At 43.7% G+C, this 16130-nt stretch overlaps 1 protein-coding gene across 1 annotated transcript in view; it reads right to left on the bottom strand.

The window, feature by feature from the left end:
• Positions 1 to 16130, bottom strand: part of trrap (transformation/transcription domain-associated protein) — a 118946-nt gene that overhangs the window by 32174 nt on the left and 70642 nt on the right. The window contains 9 exon segments of the mRNA XM_080788451.1: positions 1146 to 1292; positions 1517 to 1635; positions 3816 to 4011; positions 7025 to 7216; positions 9690 to 9825; positions 10428 to 10540; positions 10834 to 10971; positions 11657 to 11944; positions 14067 to 14186. Coding sequence (XP_080644577.1) covers positions 1146 to 1292; positions 1517 to 1635; positions 3816 to 4011; positions 7025 to 7216; positions 9690 to 9825; positions 10428 to 10540; positions 10834 to 10971; positions 11657 to 11944; positions 14067 to 14186 — 1449 coding nt within the window.

Below are 16130 nucleotides of genomic sequence, written 5' to 3'. Positions count from 1 at the left end.
CTCCGCCTTCTGACTTTCGGTTTTGATGTGTTCATCCTGGCCTGCTCTTTGTCCATATTTATACAGTAAGTGCAGAAGTAGGCTAGATTATCATATCCTGATGAAACTGTGCATGTCAGTGCTCATCTAAATTAATCATCATCATCTAATACGTAGGTTAATAAAATAATGTGGCTAACCAAAGAAGACATAGTAGGCCTATAGTAGACAACATTAGATTAAAAAAGTGTGTGGAAAAGTCAGTATTTATTTGTTTTTCCCGTCCATGCACAACTACGGTAGTCTGAATGGCTGCATTCATAAACATGAGTAGTAGAGTAGCAGAAAATCAACCTGCAACTTCACTAGTCAGAGCCCCCAGACTCGTACTCTACTCAATACATCCTATAGCCTGGAGGGACAATATAGTAGTTCATTAATATGCCATTGCCAACCACCTGCTGTAACAGTCAGTCAGTCAGTCAGTCAGTCAGTCAGTGACATTCACAGGTGCAGGGCTGGCCTGTTGGTCCAGCCCACAAAACAAGCTGCAAGGTGTTCATTAGGAGGATAGAAGCTAAATGAACTAATCTTCCATATCCGCCACTCGGCTACTGTATGTACCATGGTGACAAACATTGTGTGTAGAGAAGTAAAGGTGGGAGTTAGTGAGAGAGAAAGAGAAACAGTTGAATGAGAGAGAAGAGCAAAGAAGAATGTCTGATCAAACAAAGAGATAGTGAGAGAAAGAGACAGAGGGAGACAGAACCAAAGAAGGCAGACATAGATAAAAGCCAGAACGTCAGTGAGACAGGGAGAAGAGAGACAGAGGAGAGAGAAAAGCATCTCCTGGCACTCTAATGACTTGCGGTGTGTGCTGGACTGCTTCTATTAATCAGAATGCTCTGCAGACTGAGTGTGCTCCTGAGTTACACTCTTCTCTTCTAAGGCTCACAGCTACTGACAGTCACCTAGAGACACTCCAACAACTCTGCACCTTCTCACTCCCCTGCTTTCTCATATTAACGTCAACTGTGGCTAATGGCTGACAAGTGAGTAAGCCAGTGACGTTTCAACATAGGGCGCTTTTAGTGTCCGGGTTACATTCAGGCTTCTCTTCTGTGTCAAACAGAGAAGGAAATATGTAGACATGACATAAAAGTTACCTGCATGCACTCATTCTTGCCCATGACGCCAGCCAACTGCAGATAACATTTAACCTGCTGTCTGATCTTCTGGAAGCAATCGACGATTGGCACGGTGGGGATGGTGTGGATTCGACTTAGGATGTCCAGTGCTACATTCACCAAACCCTTGGGGAGGAGGGGGAGACAATTTTTTATTCAACTGTGATTTTTGACAAATGTTTGCAATGCAAATACGTGCAGTCGTGCATGGATGAGTCTCAGACTGTACAATGGCCACCATTGAATGCTATGAATAATATAGTATATCAGAACCGTATGAGTCCTCTCTTAATCAAGGTGTTTTTATTCACTTTTCTCTATCAAATGGTGGACAATCATTGCAGTTGTACCTGTTTGCGTCCTATCTTTCCGTACTGAATGATGGCCGAGGCAGAGGCGTGGACTCCAAGCATTGCATTGTTGTTGTTAGGGTCGTGCTGCGTATTAGTTTCGTATGCCGATACGATGGCTGTTGGGAGTTCAAGAGGAGAGACACAGTAAGTAATCTTTACCAATTCAAAATTTCTAATCACAAGAGACTGCTGTTATTTTCCCACCAAAGACAAAGGTAGAACAGATGGCTTCCCTAAATTATCCTGATGTTATATAGAGCCCCTGGCATCATTCTTTCATACTGAAACTATACAAAAAGTCTGCAATTGTACCACTCCCTATTCACGCTTTTAATTAAAACTGCTTCCCCAAATGCTCACACAGTATATACCGTATTCGTGATGCAAAGGTCAGGTTTTGTTTTTCAGTGTTGTAAAAACTATAGACAAGGGTCTACAAGTCATATGGTCAGATCAGGTGAGTTATTCTTCACCATATTCTTCAATAGCGGGCGAGTTAATGTATGATGTTTACCAAGAGAATGGCCGGGGACAGGACTGAATGCTTGACCCCTACAGTGAGGGGAGCTGTTATGCTGTGGGGGGGATTTTCTTGGCATGGTTTGAGTTCACTTGTCCCTCCCCACAGAGGGAAGGGTCACTGCCAATCAATACAAAGTTATTCAGAGCGTTCACCTTTATCCTATGATTAAACACAGGCTGAGTGGTCATGACCACCGGGGGACCCTTACAGATATTGAACATTAAATGTGTCATGGCTGGGAATTTTTGTGAAGGCAATTCCATTTTACTTTTACTTAAGCTTCAATTGTTTCAAGTATAAATGATTTTTTTTCTTCACACCGGAGCTCTACTGCAGAAGTGGCTTTATTCTGGTATGAGCCCTGACTTGTTGAGACATCATATTTTGCGCTGGGCTGCCTCTTTGAATGGTTTCAAAGTCACAGCGGTAGAGAGAGCAGCAATGAGCAAAGAAAAGTAGTTAGGTAGGGTTGTGTGTGTGTTTGTGTGTGTGTGTGTGTGTGTGTGTGTCCATATCCTGCAGTGGGAGAAAGTGCTTTCGAGGGCTGACATTTGGAAATGTACAGAGACCCTGAGGGGGTTCTGCACGCCATGGCCTTTTAGAGAAGGCCCCATCCTGAGATGAGTGGAAATGTGTGTTTGTGTGTGAGACTGTGAGTGTGCCCGCATACATACAGTATACGTACAAATGTATGTGTGGCTGGTTTCAGTGAGGAGAAAAAAGCATCAGAGTATACTGTACGAGAATGTGTGGTCTGCATGTGAGTTTGTGTGTGAATAAGGAGGTGAGAGGGAAGGAAGGAAGGAAGTAAGGAAGGAAGGAAGGAAAGGAAAGGAAAGGACGGAGAATGTTACTTCTGCAAGGTCATTAAAGGCATCAATCTGCTCAGTATGACAGAGCTAAACCACTAGGTGAAAACCTATAGAACATGGCAGGACCACAGTGGATTTTCATTTTGCCAGGTACTTGAAAAGCGCCTGGACTACATTTGCATGCGCCACTACAGACGACCGTAATGGACACTTTTTTATGATTGCTTGTTTCTAAGCCAATGGGAGACGTACCCATAAAACCCATAGTCTGACGGGCATAAAAACCCATAAACTGAACGCCGCAATGTGGAGTGAGTGGCAACAGAAGCTTATGAGCTAACTGGAGCTAGAGGAAAGACGTAACAAAATACAGTGAGTGTACCAACAGAATGTCGTTAACGATCGACAATGGACGCTACAAGAGCTTGTCATTCTTGTTATTTTTTTTAACTTTATTGTGTTATCTTCAACATTTTAAATTAATATATATTTGTTGCATATACAGTATCGTTGATCAATAAAAATAGAATACATTCGCTCTTAGCTTGAGAGATATACGTACAATTATCTGGTTCAAGATTGTACTGTACATCATCTTCACTGTTCTAAAGGAAAGCTATATAAGTTTACTCCCAATATCGATCCTATGAGACCAATGCCGATGCAAGCAAGCACTAGACACTCTTTCACACACATTTCAGGTTTGTCCTAAACCATTTCTGCAAATCAATATTTAAAACATTTTCAAATGTTCGAATAACCTTTTACCACTGCAGTGTTTGGAGTACCTGCACAAGAGATGGATCTTAGTCACTACTCACTTTGCATCTCTTTTGCTACACAAGTTGTATATTATTGGTAAACCTTTTAATAATAATTATAAGGGTGCGTTTGGACAGCCTCAATTTGTGTATGCAAACTATGCATGTGCGGTGTGTGCGTGTGTCATACATACTCATACCCTGGTAATGGTGCTGGCGCCACATGAAGATGCTGCTCCAGTGTGACAGGTCGTCGGAGACGATGGGCAGCCGGTTCCTCCAGGTTTTAACCACCGTCTTCATGTCGTGGAGGCTGGTGTTACGGCCTAGGCTGGCTGGCTGCAGCCCAGCGTTGATCTGAGCTGCCTCCTGGAGCTCTATAATCTGCTGCGCCGCCTGGGGAGAAGAAAATGCATTTGATTCTTAGTAACAAGAAGGAAGTAGTACCAGAAACACATCAAAGGTATTCACGGAGGTTAAGAAATGATGTACTTTAAGGAACTACATTTCCAGTATGGGAAGTGCTCTGATTAGGTGTCCGCTACTGGGAGTGCTGGGAAACACATGTCCAATCCTCCTAGACCTGTCCTAGACCATAGGTTTTCAGAATCTTTGTACCCAATTCAAAACAAGGCACACTATATCTATTTCATACTTTCAAAATATTTCAAAAACAGTGAAAATAGCCGAGCTACAATAAAGCTCATGATGATGTGACGTGTTGTGTATTTGTAGATCTGCTATTTATAAAATAGTTGTAAAAAACAACATTGAAAAATATATATTATTGTCACCAATAACGTCATGCCTAAAACAGAGACCCACTGTTGAAATTGTTTAAAATAAAGTATAAAGTTTGTATTGGGAAAGCAGTGTACACAAAGTGCTGAATGCTGAAAATGTAAAACCATCCGTTTTTAATATATAGTATATATGTGTGGTTTTCACAAATCCCAAGGCACACCTCAACCTTTCTCACAGCACACCAGTGTGCCTTCCCGCAACCTTTGGAAACCACTGCCCTCATGACTGGTTTAGTGTTCATGATGGATAAAACTAGCCAGACCAAATAGCCAGCACAAACTAGATGGATCAAAGTGACTTATCGGCTATTTGCCTTAAGGGACAGCTAGATTATGGCTTGGGGCCTCGTGGCACAGGACCCATAAAAAGAAAGGAGAAAAAAATGACATTACTTCAATAGCTAATCAGTTCCTTTTGGGTGCAAGAAAAAGAGAAGGGAGCGTTGAGATGGGAAAAGTGTGGAAATTGATAAGTGAGGTCCCTCAATTCCCATTCTGGGCGAGAGAAAAAGGCGTCATCGATTGGCTCTAAGCTGCTTTGTGAACGCATAATCAATCTTTCCATTATAACAACCCATCAATCAATATTAATACTGGCCCTCATGATCAATATCGCAGGTGATAATCCATTGATCGTCAGTCACCGGCGAGAGCTGGGATTTGGTGATGGCTTGATTCCAGGGGTATTTGAACCCTCATGTGTTTGCGAGGAGTCCAGGGGAGATTCATTTTATAAATCTCACCCAGGGTTGAGTGGTGAGATAGAGTGTGGAATGGAGATTTACAACAGACCGCTTGACTGGGCAGAGAAATAAATAGCTTGTTTTTCCTCTGCTAGGGTAAATAATTGCACTATGCAAGTGCACACAGCCACACACACACACACACACACACACACACACACACACACACACACACACACACATGCATAATTGCATACCAGGACACATGCACACACAAATGCACAGAATCACGCATGAGCGATAAGGAACGTGGCCACCCAATTCAAATACCCGTTTTGAGATGATAAACATTCTGAAACGATCTGACCCCCAGCCCCCAACCACCACTGCCAGTCTGCCACTGTGACTGAATCAAATCGTCCCAAAACAAAATAAATAAATAAGGCAATACAATATTTTTCACAATTATCTGTTAATATCAGCTGATGGCCCATTTCTAACCTTCATTCAGACTGTCCCATTCATCATGCAAATGTAATTCTGCTGCAGGTATTTAATCAAATGCTATCTGATGGCAGGCAAGTAATTACAGCCACTCTACGCTAACTCCCTCTTTTTCCTCCACATTCCCTCCCTCTGTTTCTCTCCATCTCATTCTTTGTCCAGCCACACTTTCTCTATTTTTTCCCCTTTTTTCTCTATCTACTCGTTCTCTTGGCTCTCTTCTTTGGCGTTCTGTCTCTCTGCTACCTTCCTGCACTCACTTTCACTCTCTCTCATGACATCACCCCAATCTCTTTGCCTCTCTCCTTCTCCTCAGTTTCCCAAATCCCCACCTCACTTGCTCTTACACAGTGGTGATCTTGGCTGCCCATCTATCGTAATTCCCTTTAGTGGAGTCAAAGAGGCTATTTTGTAATCTTCTATCACGAGATCCACAATCTCCACTGCATAGAATGGGGGGAGAGAGAGAGAAAAAGAGATGAAAGCTGTTATCAGTGTCACTCTACAACGTTAATGTTGGGGCCTCTTATGAAGAATCTCTTGATGGGTGACTCTTGAAGAGCTTATCAATGTGAAGTGCTCTCCCTTCCCTGACTGTTGTCTTGGCATTCATGAAACCTCTGTTTTTTTGTGTGCATTTGATTCCAGTTTCTTTTTTATTGATGGCCTTCTAAACTGCATGCATTGTTGATACCATCATGGTTATGAAGTGTTGGTTATTTCCAAAGACTCATTGCATACGTGGAAACTGTACTTCTGAGAAAGAACATCAGTTTTGTTACAGAAAAACAGGGCATGCAACATGCGTAGATGTAGATGTATATGCGGTACCTAACCTAAACTAGTGAAAATGAAAATAATGAAAATCGATTTGTATAATTCAATATTAACGATTAATCGTTTGGGGGGGGGGGGGGGGGGGGGACTTTTTGTGTAAAAAAAATTCTTCCCCCCAGGGGGTACATAAGCCAAACAAGTTTGGGAACCCCTGACGTAAATGATTAACAATAATTTTAACTCTTGAGAGTTAATATGGGTCCATTTTGTTACTAACTCTAAATCTTTTGGATGAGGACAACCTGGAACCCCCTCAAGGACCACTGGTGGTCCCTGGACCAGTGTTGAGCCAATTGATCACCATAGCAACCCCAGCCTAGGCCTGATTAGGTCAATTCCCAACACCTGCTAAATCCTCCAAACATGCAGCTACACAGACACAACCCAGGCACACTTTGGTAGGCCTATAGCCCTGTCCTGTATGGATGACAATATTGCCTTTCCAACAGATTTTCATTAAAAAAAAACGATTATCGATTATTAATTTTAATAATCGATTTTGGGTCCAATTAACGATTATCGATTAATCGGACCCATCCCTAACCTAAACTATGTATTCTTGTTTTGTTCTTTAACGCTTACCTGAAGGAGCGGAGTATGAACATGGGAGACGATGTGTGGCAGCCTCCTCCACTCACGTATGGCCAGACTAGATGCCATTTCTACCAGCCTCTCGATGAAGTTGAGCTGCTGCTCCTCCGGATGGCAGATGGCCAGGTAGCCACGGTGCATGTTTACCTTCCACGCCATCTCTTTGGGACAGCTCAGCTCCACCTGGGAACACAGACAGATGTGAGAAAATGCAAACAAATTACACACTCAAACATGTAGTAGCAGAGTGGTTAGGCGCTCTAAAATGACTCATCCAACATCTGGGGAAAAGAGGCATACGAATTGAGTACGACTACGATCCAAATGACTTTGTAGCACTAATTGAGACAAAATATGAAGGCAGGAACCTGAGGCCCTTAGTTGACAAAAGAAAAATAAAAGACATTGGGAGTGCACTCTGTAGGATGTGAGGTAAAAAATACCGTGCACTTTCAGATGTGATCAGTATCAGCGGGGTTTAATTAAATGAAAACATCCGAGGGGACAATTTCTATGACAATTTCCTGCATAATGAAGTAGTTGTGGAGTAGGGTTGGAGGGAGAACTTGCGTGGTGCAGTTGTTTTACCTATTCATTTTGTGAGCAGCTTCAGCAGGGCTTTTGTGCTAATGACTAATCAACCTGTCTGCCCTGACATGGAGGGTGGAGGAGAGGAAAAAGGCACCCGCTATTGATTAAAATGCTGAGTGCATTAACCGCTACACAAACAATAGCCTTGGGGTGCCCGCAAAACGTCAAACCTGTGGATCACTGGGGTCTTTTATCCGTGTATTGATGTGTGTGTGTGTGTGTGTGTGTGTGTGTGTGCGCATGTGGCGTTCCACATGTACGTGCATGCGTTTACAAAGTGAGCAACTGACTCAGAGAAACAGATTGAGTGACAAAAACAAAAGGCACATTAGTAGTAAACAAGAGGAATACTCTCTCTCTCCCTCTGTGTGTGTGTGTGTGTGTGTGTGTGTGTGTGTGTGTGTGTGTGCGTGCTTGCTTGTGTGTGTGTGTACACACGTGCACAAGCTTTCTTTTCCGACAGAGGAGAAAATTACAGCAATCGGTCAACATGCACTTATCAGCGGTGACACATGATGAATATCCCACAGACAGGGCTGCCCTTATCAAGGAGCTGGCTTAATTGAAAGCAAGGGGACATTTGGATTCGAGCCTCACAGACAGGCGAATGGTGAGCAGACTGGTGAAATGACTCTCTCCTCTCTTCTCTGCCACTCCCATAAAACCAATCATCCCGAGGCAGATGCTGGGGTAATTATTCATGCAGGCAGCTGCTGTAAATATTAGCTGGTAAAACTGGAGCCACAGTTGAATAAGGGGTTGGGCTATGTATTGGGAAAAGCAGAGAGAAATGAAAAAAATCGAGAAACTGGTACAGTGGACCGAAAGGGGAAAAGGAACAAACAAATGACCAAAGGAAGGAAGGAATAAGGGCAGGAACAAAAGCGAAATGAATAAATGAATGAAAGAAGGTGGTTGGGGGAGAGGTAGTGCGGGGCTGCTGTTGCCGTCCAGACAATTTAATTAGGTGTCACCTTAGGACGGAGTGCCTCAATGGATTGGTTCCAAGTCTCCTTGAAAGAGCAGAGCAGGGGAGTATTTGTTATGTGTCAGGTACTATCACACTCTCGCCACCACGCCTACACTTTGTTTTAGGAAACATGAGGTCAATAAATTAGTCGCCCAAACACCTGCAATGTATTTCTACAGCTTTATGGCCTGTTCGCTCGCCCGCCTGATGCCCCGCAATATCAGGTTGATATACGTCACGAAGACTAGGGCACATATACACAGAACTGTACTGCAAACCAGCAACAGAATCTCAAAAAGCCAATATAGTTTCAGTCTGGAGGTGTGTGTGTGTGTGTGTGTGTGTGTGTGTGTGTGTGTGTGTGTGAGTTCAAGTATCTCGTTCAAGTATCTCGGGGTCTTGTTCACGAGTGAGGGGAGGACGGAGAAGGAGATCAGCCAGAGAATCGGAGCGGCAGGGGCGGTATTGCAGTCGCTGTACCGCACTGTTGTGACGAAAAGAGAGTTGAGCCAGAAGGCAAAGCTCTCTGTCTACCAAGCAATTTTCGTTCCTACCCTCACCTATGGTCATGAAGTGTGGGTCATGACCGAAATAATTAGTTTTCTTCGACGGGTGGCTAGCCTCTCCCTTAGAGATAGGGTGAGAAGTTCTCGACGCACGTCCCACTGGGAGGAGACCCCGGGGCAGACAAAGGCGCAGTTGGAGGAAACACATCGACTCACTGGCCTTGGAACGTCTCGGGATCCCACAGGAGGAAGTCACTAATGTTGCTCTGGAGAGGGAAGTCTGGAGCACTCTGGTGGAGCTGTTGCCCCAGCGACCCGACTACGGATAAGCGGTTGAAGGTGGATGGATGTGAAAAACGAAAATTTGAGAAATAGAACATAATCCTCTACTCAATTTCATAGTTAGATGATTTGAATCGAATATTTAGGAAAAGTCATGGAAGGGGAACCTTCTGAGAGCATCATGAGGAAAGATAATCGACTTCATGTCAAAATCTGTCAGGCTGGCTGCTGAGAGTAGACATCTGAGTGTTAAATCATGTCAAGCTACATCACTCAGCATAGCAGTGGATCACACTCCCTCACTCACCTGTACAAGAGCCTCCTTCATGGCAGCCCAATTGGAGACCCTCCAGGCACACTCCAGAACCAGGTAAGGGTTGGAATGGCCTTTAGACTGGCCGTACTCCGTCAGTGGCTCCCACTGGTTCAGCTCCTTAGAACAGCTGAATGCGAGAAGAGATTGTTAACAGACTTTCTCTACACCAATTTACACCACGGTGCGTTCCGTTGTCATTTAGAGCAGGGGTTCTCAACCTTTTTGGCTGGGGACCCCCGGAAATGCTTTGGCCATGTCTCGCAACCCCCGCCCCCCTCCCCACCACCAATACAAACTGACTGCAAAAATAATCATAAATAAATACTGAAACCAGATATAATCATTAAAAGAGCCTTAAACGACAAGACGTCTAATTGCCAATTATGGACCGGATGCCACGGACGACAAGACGTGATCCCTTGAGAATTAAAAAAAAATATATATATTCTCTTTTTATTTAATTCTTTTCATATTTTGAAAATTCCTCTAATCTGGTGTACAGGTGATGACATGCACATTACATGCATAATAGAATTACAATTTCTTTCTTTCTGGCGCTGAAAGAGTTGACCCCCCCCCCCACCCCGAGGGGTCGTGACCCACGGGTTGAGAACCCCTGATTTAGAGAGTCATTACCCAGGTGACTTAGTAAAGTTGATTGCTCTACATCTTGCTTTGTTTTGTTTTTTTACTCAACAGTACACTGTTGAGAGAAGAGGCCTTGGTTACCGTATCCAGTGGTCCTCCCAGAGCTGGTATTCAGGGAAGATGGCTGGAGAGGCGTTACTCCTCTCGTGGTCCTTCCTGGCTTTCTCCATGGCCCTCTCATAGCTCTCCTGGGCCTGAAGAATGGAAGGACGGGAGGAGAGAGGAATTTGGGGTAAGAGAGCTACATGGCTGACTCGGTTTGAGTTTATTATGGGAAGAGATCCCCTTGGAAAATTTGACATGGACGAGAAATACGTTTATTCTTCAAGTCCTTTCTATTTTACAATTCATCCAGATTCATCCCCCCCCCCCCCCCCCCCAACAGGAAACTGGAAGTTCTCTAAAACTCCATCCAACTGTTAATAACAAAGACACAAGCAGAGACAGTTAGTATTTTCTATGATGTCTGCTTGAAGTGAACTCTCACCTGCTCAAAGAAGCCATGCTGTTCATAGGCGATGGCTGTGGCCGTCTCTGGGAACTTGCACCTCTTCTGCCAAAGGCCTGCCCACATGTCCTCTTCCTGCAGCAGGGAGTACAGCTCTGCCAGAGAGTCCAATATCTCCTATTAGAACAGTAAAACAGTATTAGAATCTCCTATTGAAACAGGACAAGTATTTAGAATCCCCCATTGAAACAGAAACCACTTTTATAGCCACTTCCCTCAGTAATGGCATTGAGAGGAGTTATGCTGGCTTGTTTAACACAGAACCAAACAAAGCCACCTCCTTGTGTGCTTTCATATAGTATGCCGGCGTTGTGGAATCAGAGGTATGCACAACGGTGTCAGCGCCTAGTGCCGTTTGACATCTGTTTTATACATTTACAACTGCTGTATATCCTCTGCATTTCTTTCACAAAATACTGACACACAATAGACTGATGATGCAGCAGATTGCAGTCTCAGAAGCTCCAGTGCTGAAGCATTTTCCTTCACCAAGCTACCAAATAAGTAGACTAAGGTTTTTGTCAGTTCAGGACTGACTATTTCCCATGAAAAAGCAAACAAAAAAAGATTTGTACATCACTAATGTGTGTTTGTGTGGGTGAGAGACAACATGTATACATGTATGGGACTGAGGCTGAATGTTGCTATATACTGTAGATAGCAAGAGGAAACACCACTAACCTGTGTGTTAGCAAGTGCCTGGAGAGACCTCTAACCTCTGAGTATTCGAAACAAAACTAAATCCAGGACTTTATGCTTTAGCTTCAAACTACCATCACCCCCGTTCACCTCCATCCCTCACCTGCTGTGGTGGCGTGATGCTCTCCTGCTCATAGAATTCGGTGCTCTGCTTGGGCTTGCTGTGCAAGCTGAGGCCCTTCTCAAAGGCCTGCTGTTCCAGCATGAGTGTTGAGCGCAGCCACAGGTTGTGAGTCTTCCCCAGGTACTTGAGCACGCAAGGCCGGATGGGAATGGGAGGCACACACTGGGACATGGCCTCCACAAAGCAGTTAAGGGCACTGGGCTGGCAGTCCCGCTGGGCCTGGTGGCTGCCACTGCACAGGAACGGGCTCATTTCCCCCGACAGAGCCTGGTATCAGAGGAGGAGAGGTACAGATATAGTCTATAGAGCGGTCTCTCTTTTCACTGCAGGCTTGCTGAATATAATACTGCAGTTTTTCTATATACCCAAGAGGAAGCATTTGAGAGCGACAGAACATTTTGATCTCTTTTCTGACACCTGAATATACATGTGGAAATGGGGGTTAGCTACAGTATATACACACAATGCCAGCGAACGCCAGTACAGAGAGAGCTGGTGCAATGGTGCAAAGTTATCAAGGACTTTGGTTTAAATGCATAATGATTTGATTACAAAACTGTCTAAAGAATGGTGTTGGTAAGAACCCACAGTAGCACTAACCAATGGGCGGACGGGGACAGTTATTTATACAGTTACAGTATGTGGTCCCTTGCATGCATTTTTCACCTTAGTGGGGATATGGGAGGTTGTGGTCGCAGTCGTAATTTTGCACGTACAGTCCATAACACATTCCTGTGTTATGGACAGTTTTTTTAAATTTTGTTTGGTTGTACACTATTTAAGAAGGATAACTGATTGAGGCATTAATAGACCTAAGATGCATTATAAATGCATGAAGGGCAACTTCTGCAATGGCTACCGTGGTATCATCAACCACCCAGCTTAACTTTAAATGCGGTGTATTGATGTTTCATTCAAGGGATGCAACACAATGCCTTATTCCAGGAAAGGGGAGAGCTGAGAAGATGCACAGGGACAGCAGGTTAGGGGGAAACGTGCGAGGCTCGTGCAAATAAGAGAAAAGAGACGGAAGAGGGAGAAATAGCAGGCATCTGTGGTCGCATTTGTGCAATGTTGAATGACTGGCACTGTGGCACACAGGAATAAAACGACGCCGACTGTGATGAATATCGTTTCTGCTGCTCTATATTAGCATGAGCAGCAGTAAACAAATTTGCTTTAATTTGGTGGGCGGTGAGCGAGGCCTGTGTGTCAACCAATGCCGAGCTAATGGGGGGGAAAAAATCCCATCCTGTCTTGCTTTCCCATGGAATTATCAGCCTGCCCACATAGCGACCCAAGCTAAACTGTAATCACTCTATTTACTCCATAAATTGATTTCCTGCAGCCGTGTCCTGAAATGCCATAGGGTCAGATATGTATTGGGGAATTAACGAGCGTGACCCGCTCGTGACTCAGAGCCTGTCGCAGTGTGAAAACTTTGTAATTAAGACACCATATTTTCCTAATTCCGGTACTTTTTTTTTATGACAAAAAAACTTAAAATCAGGGCCTTTTCTTGCGTGCCTCTAAATAATCCTGGCATCTGGTTCGTTAAACTTGTTAACTTCTTTCAGTAGTCTTTCAGTATTTAACATAAATTAATCTGTCATCATTAAGTGGAATTGCGCATTTTTCAGATGGAAAAGGGATTGCCAAGGTCAGAGTTACAGTCTTCTTTCTTGCACCAGGGATAAGATACACGAGAAGGGAAGTGTATGCATACAGTATGTGTACTGTATGTCAGATATAAATGCCGAATAAATGTCTGAAAAATATCAGAAGCACAAAGCTGGAAATATAATGTATGTGTGTGCGTGCGCGCGCACGCATGCGTATGTACACGTACACACGCACATGCTCAGTGTATTAGCAGAGCTGCTGTCTGCAAAGTCCTGTAAGACAAATGTGTATTCATTGATGCTAGTGGGACTTGAATGTGTGTGTGCATGCACGCGCATGTGTGTACTGAGACCGGCCAGGTCAGTCCAGGGCCAATGCCCCGTGTCATGGAAGCGTAATGGTCGGTTTGGATGACTGATGAAGACAGGGACCAGAGATGAGTCACATTGGGCACTGCTGTCTGACCCGTCTGTGTCCTGGTGACCTTCTGTCAGTAGATCCCCAGGTAAGCTACCTTCTCCAGGAAATGGAAACAAAGTAGACCTGTCCATTTTTGCTCCCTTTTTTGTTTGTTTTATTATATATATTTTTTCCTTGGCATTTCTGTTTTATTTCGATAGCGACAAAGAGAGACCGGAAATGGAGACAGAGAGTAGGGGAATCATACATAGAAAATAGGGACATGCTGAAGAGGCATTTTGCGCCCATTGGGTTGCCCCTTTTTTGACACTCTCCCGAGGTGAACCCGGTTTGTTAGTATACTCACATGCTGCTGTCGGTCAGAGAGGATCTTCCAGAGACGAGGGAAGAGTTGTACCCAGGTCCTCTCTGCCAGAGGTGTAGAGATGTGACACAGCTGTACCAGGGCATTGAGGAGCGCCCCCGTCTGTCCAAGGAAAAAAAAAGGAAAACACTGATGCTCAAAAATGGTAAACTTGACCGGAGATAGTTAAACCATTTTTATCGGATTGTATGGTACAGATGAGAAATATGAGGGATATTTATGACGCAAAGTTTTGTCCAAAACTTGCTTCATTGAGATTAGCCCTGATGTGCCAATTTATTTCAGATTTTGGTGACCCTATGGCCTTTCCTCTAGCCCCATGCTTAGCCCCAACTTTGTGTTTTCAATCTAAAGAAGCTTGTGGAGTACATTGCCCCATTATCATACCTCAAGCCATCTAATAGGATTCTAGTATGAATCCAACTGATTTAGTTTTTCCCTCTATTGGCACCACTAGGCCAATTTTCCAGAAGGGCTGGTCCACTTTTATTTTCATTTATGTTTACAAAACATAGTCATACAAGCCTGAACCAATCTAATCAATTGGGAATTCTTATAATAATGCACATGGACACAAATGTTGAGCAAGCGTTTTCTCAACAACGGTGGACTAACAACCCAATGTAGGCTGCCAAAAATGAGAAAAGAGCTGGATAGAACTGTAAAAGTAGAATAAACATAGGAGCAGAAGACAGTGTGTGGGGACTGTGGAGAAGCAGGCGGTTGACACTTTTCAAAACACTGTTTGCATCAGTTACATAAAGTTGCGAACTTGCATTTGGTTGTGCACAAAATATTAAAAGCATTACAAAGACAGGACTACATGTATTATGACAGTGACTGTCATAATACATGTAGAGGAAAGATCATATCCAGGGACAGTGCTGTCAAAATATGCCACCTATATTTTAAACACTTTGCAACTAATGCATTTGTCATCATGATGTTTGACTGTGCTCCCCATGTACTGTAGTCCTCGACTTGCCATTAAAGAAGAGCATTATCTCCAGAACAAACTATTTCCTAATTAAGGTCTTAAACTAAACAATTTGTTAGCACTACTGATAACAAGCTGCTTGGCTATGAGTATGACCATGTTGACATCTTGGTGATGAGCCACACATGCCTGTGTTCTCTGGTGCCTAAAAGCATTGCCTTCGTTTGGTCTCAAATAGAGATGCTCCGATAATCGCCCACCTGTGATCGGCAATTTACACCATTTAACACATTTTGTACATAATACGTCCTGAAACGGATTGGAACCGAGAGGTGCCTTAGACGTCTGTGGACGTCCTAGCGACGTCCAAACGACGCGGGGCGAGATAATAATATTCAGAATAATTACTTTTTTTTTTTTTGGCATTTCGCTTTTCGCTTGCCGTATGCTAACGCTCTGTGAAACTATTAGCTTGTCATTGACTCCCATGTTAGCGCGGCGGAAAGAATGACTCGTATCTCCTCATCCAGGGCGCTCTCCGTGGTGATGAATGGATCGATATGCTGGCGCTGCGTTTCTGCTCCTCATCCGTCTCTCCCGCAAAATATGAACTATTTTTGGAGCGTATATAAATATATTAAGATGATCGGAGATTGTGATGGCACTTTGTCAGTCAACTTTTTTAATAAAGTATTTCCGGTTCATGGCTTTCAAAATAGAAGCGATCACTACTCTGGCGATTACTCTGGCGCAAGCAGCGCCTGTATTTTGATGCAGTTCCGGTACTAAATGTGTTAAGTGGTAGTATAATTTCAGGCCTAAACATTCTCTCCTTCCTCCCTACACACAGGAACAGTTTTGACATGGGTTGTGACATAATCAATTTGGAAATATTACAATTTTACCCTTATGCACAAGATCGGTATCGGTATAGGCCGATCATGAGAAAAACAATCAGTGATCAGGATTGGTCCCAAAAAATCTGATCGTAGCGTCCCTAGTCTCAACTGTGTTTATTATCCAGGGTCCTTGATAAGGACTCAAGAGTTCATTAAAATGTCTCCAGTGGCACTACATTAAACTGCCAAGAGTCAAAACAGATTTCAGTC

This window comes from Protomyctophum bolini (assembly GCF_963924005.1).
Source record: "Protomyctophum bolini genome assembly, chromosome: 18".
Lineage (NCBI taxonomy): Eukaryota > Metazoa > Chordata > Actinopteri > Myctophiformes > Myctophidae > Protomyctophum > Protomyctophum bolini.
The sequence above is the reverse complement of the archived record's forward strand: the minus strand, read 5'-3'. Positions and strand labels throughout refer to the sequence as shown.